The sequence below is a fragment of the Fistularia commersonii genome, chromosome 7 (assembly GCF_037954325.1).
Source record: "Fistularia commersonii isolate RoL2024-O1a breed Wild chromosome 7, RoL_Fcom_v1.0, whole genome shotgun sequence".
In the NCBI taxonomy this organism is placed as follows: domain Eukaryota; kingdom Metazoa; phylum Chordata; class Actinopteri; order Syngnathiformes; family Fistulariidae; genus Fistularia; species Fistularia commersonii.
The window spans coordinates 11,527,501-11,550,334 of NC_141290.1; the positions used below are offsets into that span (position 1 = coordinate 11,527,501).

The 22,834-nt window shown below is 44.3% G+C and overlaps 2 protein-coding genes across 3 annotated transcripts in view; one reads left to right on the forward strand and one right to left on the reverse strand.

Annotated features, from left to right (window-relative positions):
• The window catches only part of eya2 (EYA transcriptional coactivator and phosphatase 2), a 26,491-nt gene extending 12,141 nt beyond the window's left edge, over positions 1-14,350 (forward strand). Inside the window, exons 6-16 of the mRNA XM_086149799.1 lie at positions 3,284-3,360; positions 3,454-3,637; positions 4,870-5,018; positions 5,246-5,329; positions 8,177-8,266; positions 10,386-10,444; positions 11,050-11,210; positions 12,448-12,562; positions 12,696-12,817; positions 12,900-13,000; positions 13,285-14,350. Coding sequence (XP_086005925.1) covers positions 3,284-3,360; positions 3,454-3,637; positions 4,870-5,018; positions 5,246-5,329; positions 8,177-8,266; positions 10,386-10,444; positions 11,050-11,210; positions 12,448-12,562; positions 12,696-12,817; positions 12,900-13,000; positions 13,285-13,365 — 1,223 coding nt within the window. The 3' untranslated portion in view covers positions 13,366-14,350. The remainder of the gene's footprint in view (positions 1-3,283; positions 3,361-3,453; positions 3,638-4,869; positions 5,019-5,245; positions 5,330-8,176; positions 8,267-10,385; positions 10,445-11,049; positions 11,211-12,447; positions 12,563-12,695; positions 12,818-12,899; positions 13,001-13,284) is intronic.
• Positions 14,351-15,024: 674 nt separating this feature from the next.
• tgm5l (transglutaminase 5, like) lies at positions 15,025-22,452 on the reverse strand. 2 transcript variants are annotated; one of them, XM_086149797.1, is made up of 14 exons: positions 22,373-22,452; positions 22,051-22,233; positions 21,511-21,741; positions 21,268-21,386; positions 20,455-20,583; positions 20,037-20,214; positions 19,088-19,223; positions 18,869-18,972; positions 17,753-17,992; positions 17,602-17,664; positions 17,305-17,505; positions 17,066-17,223; positions 16,459-16,592; positions 15,025-15,544 (listed from the first exon to the last, which is right to left on the reverse strand). In XM_086149797.1, exons 1-14 carry the CDS (start codon positions 22,377-22,379, stop codon positions 15,397-15,399), a joined length of 2,031 nt encoding a protein of 676 aa, XP_086005923.1. In that variant the 5' UTR covers positions 22,380-22,452; the 3' UTR covers positions 15,025-15,396. The 2 variants fall into 2 exon arrangements, with proteins under 2 accessions (XP_086005923.1, XP_086005924.1); XM_086149798.1 differs by having other exon boundaries at positions 22,041-22,233; positions 22,373-22,420.
• Between the last annotated feature and the right edge of the window lie 382 nt (positions 22,453-22,834).

The window sequence follows — 22,834 nt, forward strand, 5'->3', positions numbered from 1 at the left end:
TCCGCTCTCCCTGTTTTCCTCCCCTTTTTTCACTTCCACACCTGTTCTCTATTAGCTGCGGTCTGGACTCTTGGCGTCAAAAGTCTCCCCACCCCTCCTCTTTTCTCAGGGTCAGGCCCCCTTTCTCCACTCAGACCAACAACGCAGCATGCTCGCGCTTGAGCCTAAGGAGAACGGAGGGAGAGAGTGAGAAAACATACAGCCGGGAAGGAAGAGAATGGAGAGGGTTGAACAAAGAGAGAGGAAAACAATAATAATAATTATTATTATTATTATTGCAGAAGAAAAAGGAATGGATAGGAGTCTTGGTTTAGAACGAACACTGAAATGAAGATGTGGTATGCTTGTGCATGTTTGCATGTGTGTGTGTATGTGTGTATGTGTGTGTGTGTGTGTGTGTGTGTGTGTGTGTGTTGTGTGTGAGGTTGTTTGTGTGTGTGTGTGTGTGTGCACGCATGCATGGATCTTTGCTGTACACATTCCTCAGTCATCCGGCGCCCCAAAGCACGACTTGGTCAGTGTGACTTTATGGTTATGAAAGCAGCATGAAATTGACCTTGTGTGTGTGACCGGGGGAGAGGTTAAGGTGCATGTTACAGAGGTGGGGAGTGTGTGTGTGTGTGTGTGTGTGTGTGTGTGTGTGTGTGTGTGTGTGTGTGTGTGTGTGTGTGTGTGTGTGTGTGTGTGTGTGTGTGTGTGTGTGTGTGTGTGTTGGTGGGGTTAAAGTTGCAGGCGATAGGGATCAGAGACCCGAGGGGGAAAAAAAATACCAAGAAAAAGACAAAGTAAGAAAACCCTCCATATCATGTAAGATATGGTTTAATGTTGGAGTGACTTTGTCTGCTTATACAAAAACTACAAACAAACCTAAATTTTTGGGTGCGAATCTCAATTGCGCTGTTAAAATCTTTCCCCTGTTTCTTTTAAATGATTTCCCTTTTAACAATTCAGTGTTCAATCATGCTCAATGTTAAATCTGCATACGAACGGAGCCTTGTCTGTCCTCTGTGTACCATCGGGAGTCATCGGGGGCAGTGTTGCGCAGCGTGCGCAAAATTGACCGGCGAAAATAAAACTAGGGAGAGGAATTCTCTGTCCTCATGTTGCCATGGCTATGCAGACCATTGCTGACTGTTTCACTGTCTTGCAGAACATACATCAACAGCACCTTCCCGTGCCACCATGTTTGTTATTGTCTCAAACAGAATCCAAATGAACACTGAACTCCACATCGCCCACTTGTTGACATAGTACCCAAAAGCCATTGCGACGTAAAGCACGCGCAAAAAGTTTTTGAGCGGCAACATTTGACAACATTTGAAACAGGCGTACCTGTTCTGAGCGCAAATTAGCTTTAACAGCGTCGGTCACTGTTTCGTTGGCAAAAAACATTTCTTTTGTGTTTCAAAGTTACAGAGATGTAGTCACCTGTTCAATGAGAAAAAATAAAGGAGAATAGAATAGAAATGACCAGAAGTAAAATATTACCCTGAAAACAGGTGTTTGTGTGTGTCAACTGAATTCACCGGGGGAAGGAACAGCTTCATCGGACAGCCGATGATCACTGTCTTCCAACAAATCAGCTTTTGACAGTGACGATGAGTGAAGCCTTTCGCTTGTTGAAACGCTTTTTTTTTTTTTTTTTATTTAAAGTAAACACAAAGAGTAGCCGGGATCAAATGCATGCTAGTTAACAGAGATATGAAACTCGGCTTAAGGTATCGTAAAAACATATAGAGCCTGTAATGCAATCAGCAGGGACCTTGAGGACCTCAACGTTGGCACAGAGTATTGAAAACTAACAATGTCTCTGATTTTTAATTTTTTGCAATTTATTTATTTATTTTTTGGTCTGGTCAACAATTTTTTTTCCGCCCCACTCAGCAAAGTGTAGCTTTCCAACCCGTGTCCACCTTAAGAGCAAATGCAGATGTCAGACATTATACCGGAATGTAAATACTCGTGTAAACAAGCATTTGACAAACTCTCTGATGAGAACGCCGAGCCTTCGATGACCGTGCTTCCCTTCAAACCGAAAACGGGCTCGAGTTTGAGTTTGAAGGACACTGTTCCCAAACAAAATGCGTTTGTTTGAATATCTTTTTTTCGTACGGATAAATCATTAACTGCGAACATCAAACAGTAATACACCAGGCCACGACAACCGAATGTTTTGTTGGGTTTCAGCATGTTTCCATCTCGTCAATCGTACCTTGCACAATACACAAACATGCCGCAAAACGCGTACCGCGCGCTGCACGTTCAACTCAAACCAAATGGGGACGATGGGAGCCATTTTTTTTTTGTATGTATGTTTTTACTCAAGAGGGCTCCCTTTGTTGTGGGACATTTTCGTTGCGGATCCTCCAGTGAGTCACTGTTGCCCCGCGTCGCCACACACCGAGCGAGAGAGAGGGCGGCGGTTGGAAGTAAATAAACGGCCAGTTGAAGAGATTCATATTTATTGAGCAGATTCAGTTTAACATTAACAGAGACTAATTTAAAATCAAATTTCACAGAATATCCGCTCATTTGGTAAACAGAGCAGCGTGCTGTTTGCGCCGGTTGCATTGGAGGCTAGTCGGACCCCCGGTGGCCATTGTGGAGAATGCGTGCGTTATTTACGGCAATGCTTTGGGATGTGCCGGGTTTCTTTGAATTAGCTGAAAATGAAGAAAAACTTGATGTGAAATTTTAAGGTGGTGTAAGAACAGGAGCTGGAGACTTGTTGCCATAATAACAAAAGTGTGGCTGATAGATGACAGCGTACTTGTCTAAGAACTGGCAGAAGTGAAGCAGCTCTTCCTCGGCTCCCGGCCAGCCTTTTCTTCGATCGTCAGTGCAAAGTAGTTCCCAAGATGCAGGGCTGACGTGCAAATCACATATTATCGTGCATTACGTACTTGGGGAAGATTGAAACCCAAAAGGGACAAATTAATCGGGTGGAGTTTGTGGGGGGTGTGCAGGTCGGGGCAGCATTGGTGCTCCGAGGAAGGTGTTCTTGCCTTGGCTTGATCAGACCAGAGGAAATTCGGTGTGGCACCATCAGCCGCCGCAGCAACAGACTTTCCCACCTGTATTCCTCTGTCAAACATAAATCACGCTCATGCTCCTCCCCCCACCGCCTCTTGCGGAACACACAGGATGCAATGGTGTAATTATATCTGTGGATGATTCATTAATAGGAGATAGATTCCCATCAGATCTCTTCCTGATTTACAGTTTTGCACTTGTAAAACTCGACTGTGACCCGAGGGCTTGACCTTTGACCTCTTTTTATCAGGCGGTGGCATTTCATCTGGAATTTTCCAAGGCACCCATGCCATCTCCAGCTCAACCCCGTTCAACCCCACCCAGCAAGTAAGTCCCGACCTTCTGGATCCAATGCATAGTTTAACTCCAAATAAACATTTCCGTTTTCATAAATTCACTCCTATCTCTCTCCGTTAACAGGAGTTTTCAACATACTCCAGTTACAGTCAGAGTCAGTATTCTCCATATTATAATTCCCATCACTACAACAGCCCTTACATCACCAGCAGCAACATCAGCCCCGCCGCCATCACGGCCCCTTTGGCCTATCAGCACCCAGAGCACCCCATCATGCTGCCGAATCACAGTCCGGACTCGCACACGGGTAAGGAACTTTTCATTATCCGAGGCTAGTTTCATTTCATTTCAGCGGAAATCTAAGAAATCAGCAACCCCCCACCCTGAGTTGTTTGCCAATTTTCTTGTTAAAATCTGGTATTTTTAAAACCAACTCGTCCAGGATCCCGGTAATAAACTGTAACATTGGACCCGGATCAGCCGCCCTTGGCGTGTTTATTTGTACATCTGGCCTGCAAATTAATCTTCCACCTTGCAATCATTTCTGTTTCAAACAAGGGGCCGCCAAGTGGCGTTTTTTTTTTTTTTTTTCATTCAGAAGTTAAAACTAGCAACCACCCCCCTCCCTGTCGCCGTCCTCTCGATGTAAACAATCAAGCTTGATCAACAACTCCAGCGACAAACACCACCACACCAGTTCCAGGCGGACGACCAATGATCACTCTTGTTCGTAGCAATAAATCATATGTATTTTCTTTACATATAGAGCACGGCCAAGTTGGAGTCCTTTTAATGTATTATTTACAGGAATCAAACATTCCCCATGAGCAACATTTGGCAACGGGATGAAGGGAAGTGGAACCAGACCCCGGTGGGCGGCCGGATGGTTTCAAACTGATATCTAGAGAAACGTTTGGAACGGCTAGCAGCAGAATTGACGAAGAAGTGCCGTTTACATTAATTTGTGTCGGGCTGGCCGAAGCACACTGGAACTTGAGGGTTCACGTGACCCCGGCGGGTTTTTCCAGGTTCAACAATATGACAAGACACTGAAGTAGAGTCGGATTTTATTTATAAGGTGCCGAATCACGACACAGTTGTCTCACAACACCTGTTAGAAAATAAAACCCTCCCCCTACGAGCAAATATTGCCTTTTACCAGGCAGAAACCAAGCTCAATGCAGGGTGGTCTTCTGCCTTGACCGGTTGGGGTGGAAAGAGAGGGAGCGAGGGAGAAGGACAGAAATGAAATGCAATAGTGTGATAGAATTAGAGGTTAAGAAGGGCTTTGCACAGATGATCCGCCACTGATAATAACAGTAGCGCTAACAGCTACATGCTTATAACTGAAAATATACAATAACAGCTTTACATTGTGAAGAGAAAAAAACGGGATCGCTGCTGTAGATCGGGGTGCACATGAAGGAATACGTGCGGGCTTGATCGAGATCCATCCCAGAAGGATCCCGGCTCATGCCTTCGCTTGCGCCCGTGGCGAAAGTATCATGACTTGTAATGTTTTGAAATACTGTTTCGCAGGCGAATACCACCCGCCTCCGAGCCCCCCGACGCCAGGTAAGGAGGAGGGCGAGAGGGGGGGCGTCTCATCGCGGAGGGGGTCGGACGGCAAGCTGCGAGGGAGGAAGAGAGTCAGCGACCCGACCCCGCCCCTGGACGCAGACATTGAGGTAAACACTCCTGATTCAGGGAAATTAAAAATGGCCACTATATTATGAAACTTTAATTCGATTCAATAAGTTATAACAGCGTGAAAGTTGAAGCAATTACAAAGTTCAGGTTTTTCTTTATTTCATTGTTGTTTTATAATAAGAGAGGAAGTGTTCGCGTACGCGCACACACACACGCATCAAAAGTTTGGTGAGGCTAACATTACATATCTGTTATTTCTCTGCAGCGTGTGTTTATCTGGGATCTGGATGAAACTATCATCATTTTCCATTCGCTCCTCACGGGAAGCTTCTCCTCACGATTTGGCAAGGTACGGTGATACGCGACCCCCCCCTTCCACCTTGCCCCCTCCTCTTTCATTTACCCTGAGAGGGATTTGCACACTTTTAACAGTTAATGATACCACATGTCGGTCGGACTTTAACGCAGATGCCTTTGATAATAAACAATTGTAATCCGACTTCGGTGAAGTCACCTTTGGTCCCGGCGCCGGTGCGCTTATTTGTGACAAGCGGTCATCGGTTCAATCGCCCGAGCCGAACCCCCCCGTCCCCCTCCTCCCTCTCCCGACCTTTATTTCTCATCCCCGAGCATTTTCACACGCCGGCTGTTTTGCCTTTCGGCCCTCGTGTTTCTTTTCATAATGCATCGGGGTTGTTTAGCTGCCCCGACCTCCCGCTGCATGACTGACAGCCAGCGGGGCCTTTATATAACAGACGGGCAGCTGACGAGAGGGCGGACGCTGGTGAGGTTCTTGTTTTTGGCCCGGGATGCGTGTTTTGAATTCTCACGCCCCCCCCCACCTTTGGTCGACGCAAGGCTGATGGGAGTTTAAGAGCAGCATCTGATGATCGCTTCGCCCCCCCCCCCCCCGGGAGGCCGTACATGCCGTTGTTTCTTTTTTTTTTTCTTTTCCTCTATACTACAGAGAGATAGACAGACAAAGAGAGAGCGAGAAGAGAGTGGGTGTGTTGAAATGTGACTCATGTGCCAAAAATTCCTGATTCCTCCCACCACCCAAACACCCCGCTGTTGGAGCCAGGGGCGGGGGGTGGCGGTGGGGGGGCTCGGCTGGAAAGACCCCCGCCATCAAAACTCCTGCAGCAGCAGAGGAACTAAAACAATTGACAGTAGAAAAACAGATTAACAGTTTGATGTGTCAAGATGTCTCGCTAGCTCACAGCACTTTTCTCATTCCCCCACTCCTCTTTTTTTTTTTTTTTTTTCCCTCTACTCAAACACATCATACTCTTTCCACGAAGGCCGGTCCACTGAGCTTATCATAAACAAATGTTTGGGCCCGTACGTTATGCGCCGGCAAGTGCAAGCCTATCATGCGGGGAAAAAAAGGGCTAACGGGGCCGCTGAAAGAAATTCTTTTCTCCCAATTGGTGAAGCAAAGGTAAGCGGGGACCGACGTTGGCTTCCAATCGAGTGAGGAGGCCGCTCGATGTTTTAAGGCGTTTTTCTCCCTCTCATCACAAACTCTTGTCCTGGGAGAGAGAGAGAGAGAGGTATTATTTGTCTCTTGCGGCCGTCATCTTTGGAGGGGAAGTGATTGCAGATAATTATTTCAATTCAGAGACGGGAAGAGCAAGCCCCTGCTTAAGCCTTTCACCCCTCCCCGATTTGTTCTGTGTCATCCTACCCCTCTGATTGAACTTTTAACTTTTCCCCCTCATATCCTTCCACTCTTTTTCTTTACACCCTTTTCCTGGGGGGGGGGGGGTGTTTTTTATTTTGTTCTGCAATTGTCATCATTCAACCCCCCCGCTCGTGTCATCTGGCCTCATTCTTCTATTACGCGCCCGAAGACGGCCCCGCTTGTCAATCTCGATACGCTAATCTGGTGTTCACCTTTGGCTGACATCTCGTTTCCTCCCATTTGGCTGCCAACAGAAAAGCCAAGGCTGCCATCAAAACAATGCGCCACACATTTGTACACACACTCACACACAATCGCACACACACCTGCCTTTGTAGTCTGGAGCAACAACAGGCCTGAGCACATTGTCAGCGTGACTGCCTGCAATTTCTGATTTATGTGTCTCCCTGGGTCATTAGTTTCGATTTATTAAGAGAGAACTGAGCGGTATTTGTTTACTCTCTCAGGCAACAGAGCAGCAAATCTACACAAAAATGACAAAATGGCAAATATTGATTTTTTTTTTTTTTCTTGTAACTGGAATTTGACAAAACTAATCAAAACAAAATTGGAAAATTCCAGCTTGTCTTTTCCAATTCACAGAGGACGCCACTGACTCAATTTAAATCCATTAGTGTACCTACTTTATCAGCTGCTTAGATTTGCATGTGTAATCCCGTTGCCAATAGACTGGTGCATGTGTCTCGACCTTGGATAATCCATCGTCGTTTTGTCGTAACCTAAACATACGATTTTCACGGTTGCGCTTGCGTAATCCTCCCAGGAGAGCCGAAAAAGGCAGAAAAAAATGAAATCGCAAGGTTTGATTGAAAGCTTCACATTTGTCTTCCCCCCCCAAAACCAGTTCATGTCAATTCATTTGACGGGTTCAGGGAGGAAGGGAAGGGTAGGGGGGCTTGTTTGCAGCTATGAGCCGGAGCCGCTCCGCTGTCAGGCCGAGAACGGCGTTGTTCAATAATAACATTTGACGGATCTGTGTCGAAATGCCAAATGTCTCGTCCCGTCATTCTCGAGGCGATTTTATTATTTATGGACCGATTATGAAGAAGCCAAAGTAATACATTGCTTTATCCCTGACATTTATACTAACTAGTTCAAACCGCTTGCTCTGATTTTTAATTGTTTTTCACTCCTCCGTCAATAGACTTCCCTCAAGACACAAGCAGTACATCTGACAGGCAATGGATTGAGACTACTTTGGTTATTATTTCAGTTTAATTCAACTCCCCCATTTTAACAATTTGTTTTATTCATTCGTTCATTCATTATTGATAATGATTATACTGTAGGGGCATACAACCATTCACTTATTCACACATCTGGATAATTTGGGGTCTCCTGACTCCCTGGAATCGAACCAGCAACCTTCTTGCTTTGAGTTGGCCGCCTAACTTTCATTCTGCCTCTGTAAAATGTTAGTATATTGTGGTAGCTGTGCAGTGGTATTATTCATTTTGTGTATGTGTGTGTGTGTGTGTGTGTCTGCATCAGGACTCCTCAAAAGCCGTCTCTCTGGGTCTGTGGATGGAGGAGATGATCTTCAATCTTGCTGACTCAAGGCTCTTCTTCAACGACCTAGAGGTGAGTTTCTCTCAATTTTTCATCCAACTCTGCCAACTAGAACATCGTCCTGACGGCCATCACTTTCAAAACTGTAAACTGTTGGTGCAGAGACGTGGAATTAATTAGTAGAAATGGCCTTAAGTGTGAAACTCTGTGAGGTTGTGGTAAATCTTGAACTCCAGCCACCGAAATCTAATCGATTTATGAGTCTATGGGCCCCAGATGTGATGAAAATCCCTTCAGGTGGTCTTGAGGTAGTGATTCAAAAGCGACAATTAGATGGAGGCACAACCTGAAAACGTAATACAACAGCTGCTCCCGGCGTAGGAGGAAAAAGGAGGTCATGAGATTTTATTGATATGGCCGCCAAATCACATCGCATTTGTCCGATAACTCTTTCCATCCCTTTTAAAATGATCTCCAGAAACCCAACATTCCCCTATGACCCGCGAGCAAGCAAGGCAAAAACAGACAGAGCAGAAAACCTGGACTCAATGTGGGGCGGCCCTCTGCCTCGACCGGCCAAGCTAGAAAGAGCAATATCGAGAGAGAAAGCAAGATTGTGATAGAGACACGGAGTGGGAACGACACTCCCTGCATAAACCGATGGGCGTGCGTTGTTGTTTTATTCTTTGTTATTCATATTAGCGCGCTTCATCCCGCCGCTTTCGCAATAGTTTTATATCCACCCACATGAGCGGACACGTTGATCGTAAGAAAAAGAAAATGGCCGACGTGCAAAAAGTTTGAGTTTTTTTTTTTTGTGCCGCTTTCTTAGCAAGTATTAGTCGCTGTGAAAACACAACATCTTACTTACGGCATTTCTGAAATATTCTCCTCTCCACGGCTTCGCTGTGGTGGAGGCCGGGGCCAACAGGGAGCTGCAGATAAACAAGAGAGCAACCCAAGCTTTGAAAGTATTTCATATGTTTTCTTTGGAATTGGCAGTCGAAGAAGGTAGTTATTCAAAAAGTGTTTTTACCTGAAAAATAATAAAAAAAAATTAGTAACAGAAAAAAGCCCTTAAAGCCAATGAAGATTATAGCCCAACAGTAACAAAAATCACACCCCAAAAAAAACAACTAAATTTGGTACACGCGGCTGGAGGCGCTTACGCCTTTCTAATTTACAAATAATGACTTGAACTGCGAACAAACAAACTAAGTGAACCGAGCGAATGCGTGAATTCCTTCACCCCGCTCCTTAGAAACCATATAAAGGGAGCGGTGCACTTTGTTCCGTGATTATAGGTGTGTGTCTGAATAGGTGAGGGACAAATTAGTCAAACGACAGAAGGGCCGGCCAAGAAGAGGCTGACAAAGCCGCCTCCCCCGCCCAGTTTTCATCCCCATCCATTGTTTTTCGGAGGCCCCCGTAAATCTCTTAAACAGTCGGCTTCGGCCGAAGACTTAACTTGCGTCGAGCCTCAAGGTACAATTATCTTGTCTCTGCATGACTTTAATACTGAGAGGAAAACACGTTATTATAATTGGCAGGCGCGTCGCGGTGGATTAACCCTTCCATTCAGATTATAGCTCCAAAAAAAAAAAAAAAAATTAACCTAGATTTCATCGTACGATTTTTACTTCCGACTGCACACGTTCAGTTCGTACCCAAGCAGTAGGCGGCGTGCGGGGGGGGGGACACAGCAAGGTAGCATCTGTCGGAGAAGACGGCCGACATCCGTCTCGGGTCACCCGAGGTTTTAGGGTTCTGGTTTGAGGTTCCCCGCGTGTTTATCAAATTTTCCTCTTTTTCTCCCGCGCACGTTTTAGCCTCTTCTGCATGTTTACACAACCGAGTAATTAATTCCCTCCTTCAGTTTGGTTGGTTGCGCTCACTTCAGGAATGGCATACAAACCATGAGGCCGTACGTTGTGACCCATTATTTTTACAAAAATATCATTAGAAGCGTCCCTTTTCCTGCTTTGACTGGATTTGTCGGCGTCCCGTGGCGCCGCGCCACGCCGTCCCGCGTCCCCACACCTCATTTCCTCCCTCCTCGTCTTTTGTTTTACTTCTGTTATTTCTGTGACTGCGACGACTCCTGCCTGTGCACGGCTCTGGCCTGAAAGCGATCCCTCCACGTATATCCTTTTTCTCTCTTTCTCTCTCTCCTTTTTTTTTCATTTCCCAGGAATGCGACCAGGTTCATATCGACGACGTGGCATCGGATGACAACGGACAGGACCTGAGGTAAATCTTGAAGCGCGGTTCCGCCGACAGTTGTGCCACGGCTCGTGAACCAGACATGCCCCCTCGTTTTTTTGTTTTTTTTTAGGTGCGTGGGGAGGAAAAAGAAAAGCGGGGGGGGTCAGATTGAGAAGCGTCCGCGTTCGTGTGGGTCTGCGTGTGTTCATGCATGCAAGCATGTGCATGTCTTTCATTTTCTCATCTTCCACAAGCATATAATATGTCACGGGATTATCCAACGCTTTCATTTGTCATAGGAATATCTCTTTATCGCCCCAAATCCGTCTCCCGCGGTCCAGACATTTTATTTGCACAAACTTATTGAAGCACTTTAGGATACTTTAGGAACTGAACCAAATGACTTTGCCGAACTGTTCGTCTCGTTGCACTTTTACACTTTTTGGCCCCTTTCCGGGGAGTGAATGTACATACTCATACATTCGCGGCTAAAGTGATTTTATGGTGTTTCGTTTTACATGTCCATAAATATGACAAGTGGTTGCTTTTTTCATTTTACGGTCGATTGCCTTAAAATAACCCGGGCTCTGGAGCGATGCTGTTTTTGTCTCTGTGATCTTATCTCGCTTGTGTTTGCTTGAACCCCGTAGCACTTACAACTTTGGGACTGACGGTTTCCAGAGTCCGGCAGGGGCCGGTTCCCTGTGCCTGGGCTCGGGGGTCCACGGCGGCGTGGACTGGATGCGGAAACTGGCCTTCCGATACCGCCGAGTCAAGGAGATTTACAACACCTACAAGAATAACGTCGGGGGTAACTTGGCCCTTTTTTTCCCTGTTGTTGACAGACTTAGAGATGTGTTTTTGTTTTTCGAGTTTTAGGCTGAACTGGGATTATACGTGACGGTTTAAGACACAGAAAGACAACCTGAAGGAGAAACTGGATTCTTGAAACAAAAACATTGATTGTCTGGCATTTTGACCATCAGCCAAGTTACTATTAGACACAAAATTAGCAGCGAGGAGACGATCACACGCGAGCGCTCTTTGTAAAAGACACGGCTCATTACAGCTATTTTATCTAATGGATTAATTGAAGCGTGATGCGGTTAGAAACCTGGAAGCATGGAAGACGGTCTGTTTGTCGAACCAGTGAGTCAGAACTGGTCCGTGCGCGCCGGCTGAGCGCCACTGATTGCAGCTGGCCGCACTCGTGCTGCAGGAAACCATGTGTCTCAGGGTTGTTTTTTTCTTTTCTGGGGGCGGGGGGGCTTGACGATGGTCGGTAAACCATCCGGGGTTCGTAGACATTCATGCTTTCAAAAAAGGTTTCGCTTCTTTCCGAAAATTAAATAATTATATAATGGCACGGCCGTGTGGAAACAAATGAAAATGATGATTTTCCCTTTTTTAATTTATGTTTTTTCTTGAATACGGGCAAATACGCGAAGGATGAAGCGTGAGGCCACAAAAAAGACCAAAGGAATTTGATCTTGCATCTGTAAAATCCAATGAGAAATATTCACGTACTGTGCATGCACACAATGTGTTTTCTCGTATTTGTTGAGAAAGTTCCTTATTCTGATTTATTTTTCTTATTTATTTATTTTCAAATGACTTATTCGCATAATTTTCTCTGAAAATTCGCTACGTGGTTCTCCGAATTCAGGAAACAGTGTCAGGTACTAATACGAACATAAACAAGCAAGATATATTTTTTAAATGAAGATAAATAAAATAGAATTTGAGCACAGGGGATTTGTTACAGAGCTTAATTCTAATACATTCTTAATTCTGTTGAATACTAATAATTATATAAATTAACAAATTTGTTTGCCCTTTCAATTTGCAGTGCCTTGTTATATAAAAAATAATGGTTCTTTGAATAGGCATTCATGAGAAATGACTGAAAAAATAGCTGTTATAAATTACAGGAAAAATTATAAATGTAATTGTTGAAATTGTACATTCGGTGAGTCTAATGTTTGAATTAAAAGCATCAAAGTTGTTCAATCGGAGGTCATCAACTATTACTTCCTCCTGATGGGCAGGTTTGTTAGGCAGCCCAAAGCGAGAGGAGTGGTTACAGCTGAGGAGGGAGATGGAGGTCCTGACCGACCTTTGGCTGACTCAAGCACTCAAAGCCCTAGCCCTCATCAACTCCAGGTCAGTGCAAGCTCCCAGCAGATCCATTAACGCCGGCCTTATTTCATTAAGGCCGCACGTATCAAGTTCCCCGCTTGAGTTGAAATTCACCGTCCGACTTTGACTTTCTCTGAAAATCCCCGTGTCCTGTCAGACCCAACTGCGTGAACGTCCTGGTGACGACGACGCAGCTCATCCCGGCCCTGTCCAAGGTGCTGCTGTACGGCCTGGGATCGGCCTTCCCCATCGAGAACATATACAGCGCCACAAAGACGGGTGAGGCGGCGCGTGACCGGAAGGCAATGTCCCATCAGGGAACCTTGCTGAATGTTTAAAATGACTATCTTCCCTTTTGAAGGCAAAGAGAGCTGCTTTGAACGCGTCTCCCAGCGGTTCGGTCGGAGAGCGGTATATGTCGTGATTGGAGACGGCGTCGAGGAGGAGACCGTGGCCAAAAAGGTAATAACTGATAAAAACGTGGCGCCGCTAGACGGTTAACCGTCTCCAGCTTCCCATGTCAAAGACTGTTTGCTTTTTGTTTATTGTTGTTTATCTCCGGACCCTGAATGCTCTGTTTCGTTTTACGCTTCTGTACATTAAAGAGCCCCAATGTTATCCACATGTACTTTGTCGGCTGCAACAAACCGCAGCTCGCGTTTCACATCTGCGTTGCATCTGCAAACACGGCGCACGTCGTGTCTTACATTAAAACACAACTTTTATTTTATTTGTGTTTACTTTAGAAGAACATGCCTTTCTGGAGGGTTTCCTGTCGGGCCGATCTGGAAGCTTTGAGCCATGCACTGGAGCTGGACTACCTCTAGAGGGCGCCGGCCGGCAAACTCTGCCCTTCCAAAGCTGACACTTGGAGGCACCTGAACTCTTGAATACGGGCGACGGCGGGCGAGCCTCGCCACCAAAGTGCCAATCCAGAGTCAGCAAGCGCACGAACAATCTCACTCCACAACAAAGTGTGCAAGACGGACAGGGGAGACTGCGTGGAGACAATCGTGCTGGACCAAAATGAAATACTACAGTTTAATAAAAAGGGACCAAAGCTTCATAACGTACCCCAGGGAACTATGGGTAATATTTTGTTTTATTTCTATTCAATTCTGTTCATCTCAACTTTCACTTAAGTGCATAGAATGTGTGGCACGGAGTGCAAATCTTCGCCCCCGCGTTCATCCGGAGGATCCACGTGGTTCGGAAACTCAAATTGTTGAAATTGTTTATTCTTCTTTGTCTTTTTTTAATTCGCCGTGAGATTAAACATATTTCTTTTTTTCCCACAGGCCAAAAAGAAAAAGTTACATCCTCCACTCGGGATTAGATTTGATAGAATAGCTTCATTCATAAGGCTAGATAAACATAAAATAACGTTATAGTTAGAGGCTGTTTAAAATAGCCTGACTGTATTTGACCAATATAAATGTGAGCTATTTATTGTTGATTACATTTTTACAATGAAACGAGGCGTTCAAAGGAGGCAATAAAATCTGGATGAATTTACAAAAAAACACCGTATAAAGTGATTTAATGAGAGGTTTTCTGTAAGGATGTGGTTTTTGGCCGTGACTTGTTCATTCCGGGCTGTATATGTTTGTACACGTACATCTTCACTCTTCTTCTTCGTCTGTGGTTAATTTCTTCTCATATCATGTTTTGTAATATAGATCAACTGTTATAGTTGTGCATGTGCCTGTTACACTGCCTGTCAGCTTAGCTACTATTTGTATATAATGTGTTATTGTCGATTTGTAATGACAGACAGTTAAAATATAGATTAATAAAGATAAATTAATTGCATTGCGGTGAAAGGCGAGTCGGATTTCCTTTGATTTCACGCATCAACTCAAGATTTCTGATTTCAGTGATCGCATAGATTATATAGAAATATGTAAAATGCATGCAGCCATGTAGGCGCTGCTCAGTTTTTGGGGAGACAGCGCTCTCCTTAGGAGAGCAAAGGAACTGCAAAGCCAAGAATTTCTACAAATAATCTAAAACTGCATGCTATTTTTGATATGTTATTATTTTTATATATATTTTAATTGAAATTAAAACTAATTCAAGATATTTTTAACTTGCATTCAATTATCACAGCATTAATCAAATTAATCCATTACTTAATATAATTTTATCATTAATATGGGTATTTATTATGTTTCGTATGTTGATATTTTCAACATTTGTTATGAATTTCTTTTTTTGTCACATCACGACTAATTTCATTGGCAAGCTGGACTGAAGTTAATACATGTTTCAAAACCATGTTAAGGATGAGTAATTCAGCAATTAATCAAGTGGTTTTGAAGTTATGCAAGACTTGCAAAACAGCATGGCAATCTATTCTAAAATATGAAAAAACAAACGTTCAGCTGAACTTATTCTTCTAATGTGCATTAGATGAATAAGTTCATCTATTGTGCTTACTTAGAACTGACCTATTTTTTTAATGAAAACAGTCACAGATACCAAAATAGTTGTGATGATTTTCTTCAGACAAACCAAATAACACACAGTTCATTGACGATCTACTCTCTGAACATTTGCAGTTTCAAGTAAGCGGGTAGGGTTCACATAGTGGGGATAAAATTCAATGCAAAAAATACATTTTCAAGTATTGATAATAAATAAATTACTAATTTACATTCACATTATCATAACTGTAAAGAGAATGATTGGTATAGCGGGTATCGATAGATTCTGCAAAGATGGATTCTTGGTATCTTCTACGTTTAGTTCAAAAACAGGGTTGCATGCAGAGAGATAGGTGTGCGTTCCATAAACAGAGCTTGAGGGACCGGTGACACACTTGTAAAGGCAAACAGAAAAAAAAGAAAGAAACATGTTCAAATGACCGTAACCATCTTGAAGCCTCTGATGGTGGAGTTCATATTGGCGAGTGCCAGGCTGGCCTGGAGCATCTTTTTTCCCTTCATGACAGGGGTGAAAGGGATTTGCTGCACCATCCTTCCTCCTGGACGCAGCAGGACCAACCTGCAGGGAGACCAGGGTTTTCAAACTGCTGTGTAATAACTATTTGCATGAACTGCGAATGGAGCCATTCACTCTTTCATCCACACTTAATGTAAACATACCATCCACTCTCATTCACACATCATATGTGTGAATGAGACACCAAACACAATTATTATTATTATTATTGAAATCTTGTCATGGCAACTGGACTTAAATTTCTCCACTTGGAAACTCGCCACAGGTCATTAGAAATGAAGAAGCCTCTGGGATGAGTGGTGAAATGTCTTCATGACCTGGATGACTGAGAACGTCCATTGACGTGCAAACAGTAGAGGCATAAAACCATTTTCAATCACATGTCATATGGAGACACCCCCAATCGCTCACATCCGTGCCCTCTCTCATTTACACATCGTGGCAATTGAGGTCAATGAACCTACTACACATTTTTGGACCGTGGGAGGAAAAGCCCATTCAATTCCATAGTCAGAATCGGACCATGGACCTTCTTCTGTGAGGCAGAAGTGCTACATTAAATATATCATATATTGTATATGAGTGCTTGCAAAAAGGTATTTCATGATTCCCGATTTGCCCAAGAGTACAGACTCACGTAGTGTGATATTTGCATGTAACGTGACAAGAGTAATGACCTGCTTGCTTTGTTACTTTGTTACGAGTTCTTTTCAGCCAATGAAATAAAGATGCCTTTCATTCTGTCAGTTCCAATTCTCACAGCAGAGTGGCTAAGACAACCAGACCTGCCACACATGTCCTGGATATGGAAAGTTCATTAAAGTAAAACAAAGAAAGTGAAACAGCCTCTAACTATGCTGGAACATTTTTTTGGTCGGCATTACGTCAATCATTCGTCATGGGGATTGATCACAGCGCTTGCCAAGAATGAGGAACGGGGCGAAGTCTGTCCTCACCTGAAGTGAAGCTTGCCCTGGATCAGCCCGGGCCCGGCCACCGTCAGAGCTCCGTGCACCGGATGAGAGTACGGGTTGGTGAAAGTAATGGTGGCAGTTTGTTCCATGTTCAGAAAGGCATCTTTGTCCACGGTCTGGGAGAAAAAGGCGAGTCAGGAAATTCATTTAGCTGGATTTGCATGACATTCTAGCCAGACTGAGGTGTCAGTCAGTGTGTCAACAGCACTATTGCTTTTTGTATAGTATGAAACTAAAGAGACAAGTAAACAAGTTAATACATGAATAAATGGAGTGTTCTTGAGCACCTGCAGCAACTTGCAAATAATATTAAAATTGAACTGGATCGCAACTCATGTTAATTCACTCTCTTTGTACCTCAGGGTTTATTGGGAAATCCAGAGTAAAGCAAACAATCCAGTCATAAGTTGGCAATGAGCTAAATGAAGATACAAACAACCATTCATCCTGAATCACAAGTCTTAAAAGACAGCTGCACAGGGTTTCTCAGGAATTGAGAACCATGAGAATAGATCGCCTCTTATTGTTGCTGTTCCAAGCTTTGTGAGTCAACAATGGAGAATGATAAGTCACTGTGAATGCCTGGTACCTCTATGAGCAGCTGCGGGCTGGTGATGTTGAACTCCTCGGAGACCAGGATGAGCTCCTGAGTGGCCACGTCCTCCACCACGGCGGCCAGGTTGATGTGGTCCTCCCCCACCACGTCCTCATACTGAGCCGGGTAGATGTACTGGTCAGTCACCTTGACTGCACGGAGATGAAGGGGACATTAATCCTCCAATCAGCGGGGGAAATTAGGATCATTTATACATCTAAAAAACAATTTACCCTCCATGGGTGCCAGCTGGGTGATGCCGTGATTTTCCCAGAAGGTGTCTGAGGGGCTGCTGTTATATTCTTTGGCCTGGGCATTTAAATGAACCTTCACCGTTTTGGTCACCTTCTTCCTGTTGATGATTTTCAAGGTGAAGTGAATGGGCTCCCCGGCAACAACGTCTTTATCCAGGATCAGCGAGACATCCACATCCCCTGGTGAATTCACAACATGGCAGCCGTTGAAAGAGATGGACATGGGTTGTTTTTTTTTTTTAAATGAATACAAAGAAAAAAAGGTCAAAATTTTACCTCCTCTTGATGTTGAGTTTTCTAACATGGTGAAGCTCCTTGATGAGATCGTTGAACTTGGGCCTGGAACAGAACAAAAACGGTGAGCGGATGCACAAACCGAGGACCGAAGAAGAACAGGATGGAATTTTTCCTTCTCTGGGTATCGTACTTTTGATGTGCTTGTAGTTTCCCGTGATGTTCTGCGCTTGGGGGAAGCCTACGGCTTTGGTGCAGATGAGAGATCCCACTCGCTCTGTGTTTCTGTGTTGGCTCACCACCCGGCCCCGGCTCACGATCATCGTGTAGACGTCGGCGTTCACCGCGGCAAAGACAAAGGGGACGTCGTATGGCAGGTCGACACGCTTATCCCTGATGGCTTTCACCGGCGCTGGACCGCAACAGTACACTCCTGATATTAAGACACCCAGGTTATTACAGGGAAAGGAGACACCAGAATTAGACCTGTTTCATTCATTCATTCATTCACTCATTCATTCAATACTGATACGACTTATCAAACCTTAAAGTTGCCAGTCAATCACAGGGCCACATATGGTGACATACATCATTTACTCTCTCATTCACATGTTACATTAACATACAGCCATGTTATATAGAGACATGCAACCATTCACTCAGTCATTTAAATATCATGCAGAGAATTTCACTCGTTCATTCATGTTGCATCGACACAACCATTCACTCACTTAGAAATTATATAGACATTCATTCACTCATTCACACATCATATAGACATTCACCTATTCACTTAATCATTCACTCACTCATTCACACATTCTAGATTTTTAACTACTTACCCTCCCATTTACATGTGATGGAGAGACACATAATCATTCACTCAACCATTCACATATAACACAGAGACACTCACTCCTTCATTCACATAGTAATACAACTATTCACTCACTCATTCACGCATCATATAGAGGCACAGTCATTCACTCATTGGTCACATTATAGACGTACAACCGTTCACCCTCTCATTCACATCATGTGATGACATACTGTGGCGGCTACAAAAGGGTCTGGCCTCGCACCCCATGGGACTAAGGACTGGGGGTGGCGTGGTTAAGCCAGGTTTATATGGGTGAATCCGGATGTTCAAAGTTGTTTTTGTTTGTTGAGGTTTCTATATTAAAATACTAAACTCCTCCACGTCTCCGCCATTGTTTCCTTGTCGAAACGCCACATTACAATAATCAATCTCTCATTAATGAAGTCAAAGCTGAATTCAGAGGGAAGCTTGGGAAATGTGTGCACGTACCTCCGCTCCTCTCCTGAGGCGTTGGATCCAGAACCTGCCAACCATCCATGTCATGGCCCAGGTCCCGACGTGTCATCCAACACTCCACCCAGACGTGGAAGTTCCTGTTTTCGGGAAAGGGGAGAGAAGGGGGTCACCATTACACAGAGCAAGATTAGCCATGGCTGCTGCTTCAACAGGAAAAATTGAAAAGCAAAACGCTGATATGCAATCACTGACCATACGCTGTCTTTGGTGTGACTCAGTTTCTTGCCCGTTTCGCTGTAGAACTCCTCGATCACCAGGTTCTTGTTGGTGTCGTGAGCTGAGTCGTAGTTTGTGATGATGCGGCAGGGGATGCCGAGAACTCTCATGACTGGGAAAACGCATCAAAACAGACTTTTAGGCACTGGAAGAAGTCTTTCACAACTACAGACAATTTAGAGTCTCCAGTGAACCCGGGAACCGTTTAGATGTGTCAAAGTCAAGGACCGTGGGCCAAATGTGGCCCACAACATCATTTTATGTGACCCGCAAGAACGTCTTAAAAGGTCTGATTGTCTTAAAATAAAAGCCAAACGCGTGCACTGACCATAAACTAAATTTCCCACAATTCATGCCGATCATGTTACCTCCAAAGTGATGGGATCCCACCATCAGATTGCCGTGAATCCACATCAATGCGAATTTCAACAAGTGGAATTGAGAAATACAAATGATCCCAAAATGTCCAGGAAGAGAAAATTTGTTGCACATGGACTGCAGTTTCAAGAAAGATGGGAAGGCAAATACATGTTTCTGCCTCAAGGAGAAAAACCGGTATGTCTTTTGCGTTATGAGGCGGCGGCGGTTGTCAAAGAGTACAATCTACGTCACCATTTTGATACCAACCATGGAGATAAGTATGCCAAATAGTCCAAGGATTAAAAGCCAAACTACAATGGCAGAAGAAAGTGTTCACGATAGCCGCATCCAAAACTACTGCAGCAGTGAAAGCTAGCTTTATTGTGGCTGAAGAGTGGCCGTTAACATGTGGCCATTTTAGAGCAACCATTATGCTGATGTGGCGCTCTGTGAAAATGAATTTGACACCCCTGCTTACTTTATTACCGGTAGTGTCTCCAAGGATTATGTTTTTTTTTTTGTGGTTGTCGGTTGAAAACTTTGACCTTTGCTATAGCGCCCTCACCTGTGCACATGACTGCCGCGAAGACCCAGCACTGCCCGTACTTGACAGGATGGCAACCAGAGCGCGCCCACGCTTTCAGGATGTCCCCACTGCCGGTCCACTGCGACGGGGGGACTCCATCTTTGAAGTTACCCGACCAGTTTCCTCTCAGGACACCACAGTCATCCTGACAGTTGATCTACATGAAAGACGGCGTTGTAATTTTTTCCAATCATGACCAAACATTCAGCAGCACATAAATGAACTACTTGACTGACAGTTTCACTGCAGTAAAAATCAAAAGTCATCAAAAGGTGTGCCTTCGTGTTTACGATTTTGCTGAAGGCAAGTCAACTCGAGCCTCAGCTTGCAACATATTAAGTTTGAACAAGACAAGATGTTTAGTCCCAGCTGCTTTGAATGGAGTGGGGTGCCTTACCATTGCGGACACGACCCGGCTGATGTAGGCGGGGTTGTTTCGGTTCAGGTAGTCCCGCCGTCTATTCTTCTGGTGCTGTGGGCTGACTTTGAGCAGGTTCAGGCACACCTCCAGAACTCCGGGCTCGTTCTTCACGGGTGGATGGGGAAGGGAGCAGGGAGAAAAACAAAGAGGAGCATCAATAAGTGTTTTCCGTGTTTCACAAGGTCAAGTCAAGTCTGATCTTTTTTTAAATGATGGCAAATCACAAAACGGTTGATTGATGGCTCTTTCCTTGTACAGTAGATCTGAAGGGCACTGTTTACGATTTAAAGAAAACCCAACATCTCCTATGAGCAAACGTTTGGAAATACTGCCTTTTACTAGTGCAGATCCAAGCTCAATGTAGGGCGGCCTTCTGCCTGGACCAGTTGAGGTAGAAAGAGAGAACGAGAGAGACAGAGTGGGGTATGAGGGTTGGGAAGGACAGGTACAAATGATCTCATGCTGATCCGAACAGTAGCACTAGCAGCTGCATGCATGCATGCCATAGCTGGTATTATACAATAACAGCTGTGACATTCAGAAAAGAAATAATGGTGGGCACCTGGAAAGCCCAGGGACCACCTGGGTTCCCTGGGTTAAGGTCAAAATAAATACAACAGCACTATGGGCATGTCATTGAAAAATTAATTTATTTTATAACTATATATATTAGGCTAGAGCATCCCGTGGGGCCCTGAGTGCAGGACAAGTGGCAGAAGATGGATGGATATATACATATATATATTGTTCCCATATAGAACACTTATGTACTGAAATCAACAGTCATACCTGATCAAGGGACCAAGGTCTGGACACAACATTTGTCGGCGTCCCCATAAACAGCAAAGACGAGTCATTCTGGACATATTCTTCCCTCTGATCCTCAAAGGGAATGAAAACTGCATCGTCTGCAGGAGGCAAAAGTTTTGATACGTTTGAAGATGCTGGCGTATTACCAACAACACTTCGACTGCTCTGAAATCCTCACACAACCCCGCTTCGCCTGCAGACATTGACTTTTGCCCAACTCACCTTCACACCAAGGGTTGCAGAGCAGGGTAAATTTGCCAAAGGCACAGGAACTCTTCTTGTCCCCGGTGACGGCGTACAGCTGAAAGCTGTAGACCCCCACCGAGGCGGATGCCGGAGACGAAATGAAGATGGTGGGTTTTCGGAGGTTTGCATTCTGGTCGAAATAGGCTTCCCATCTAGAGGAAGAGACTTTCCTCGAGAAAGTCACAGGCATCACGGCATACAGGCGACCTAAATGGAGGAAAAATGTAATTGATTTACAAAATGTACTAAAAATGTATATATATATATATATATATATATATATATATATATGTATATATATATGCAAATAAACTAAGCATAATATACAATATGTAGACTGCAATAAAAAGGACTGCTATCAAATTAAACAAAAAATCCCTTAAAGCATATAACTATCCGGCACATTCAGGTTTTTTTTCTCATTTGCCTTGTTTCTCTGCATTTTCTAGGATTCTGGTCAAAACACTAGAGTAAAGCATTGCTCATCATTCACCAAAAGATCTCACCGAAAGCTACCTAGCATGACTTTAACCCGCAGGGAGTCCGTCTTGGGGTTGAAGGGTCGGCCCCTCGGCTGCAGGCTGACCATGAATGGGGCCCCTCTTCTGACCACCAGGGTTTTGGAGCTGCTAAAGGCATCTGTCCTGTGTTTCTTGTGGTTTTCCAATCTTACCAGGTTGACATTTGCAATGGTGAAATCTGTAAAAAGGAGAAAAAGCAATACAAAAAGAATCTATATTGGGAATGAACTGGTGACAATCTCAAGCTGGATGCAATGAAATCAGACACTATTAAATATGATGCTCAAGGAGGATAAAGAAAGAACCACAAATCTTACCTTCCATTTGTCGGTGTGTCTAAGTGTGTCACTTTTGACTGTGTGTCCTCGCTATTGCAACTTTTCTGCTATATAAACTCTGGCCCAACCCAAAAATTGTGCCAAAGGTGTGAAATGGAACTGGTTCTGCATTCCAGTCACTGCACCCATGAAAACAATTGCCAAAGCATGATCAGACACACCTCCTAATGTACACTGCGTACCTTTGAGGTGTAAACCTGCGCAACCTCTCACCTAAATAAGACCTGAACAAAAAGCATCATTACTTCCAATTGATATCACACCCCAAACTGCTTTTGACACCCTTGTTTTTTTTTTACAAATAATTATTTTTATGCCTCAAATCAGCGTGTTGCCTCCTGGCAGAGCTCTTTGTGTCACTGAGTCTGGTGGCAATTGTTATTTCAATGGGAAATGGTAGACTAACATTGTGTAAACTGCCACGATTTAAGAGTCCAACGC

Coding starts and splice junctions, on each gene's coding strand:
- tgm5l (XM_086149797.1), bottom strand. Junction 20,584..21,267: donor GACCTTGGTCCCTTGATCAG/GTATGACTGTTG, acceptor CCACCCGTGAAG/AACGAGCCCGGAGTTCTGGA. Junction 16,593..17,065: donor GCCCGCAGCTGCTCATAGAG/GTACCAGGCATT, acceptor TTTTTCTCCCAG/ACCGTGGACAAAGATGCCTT.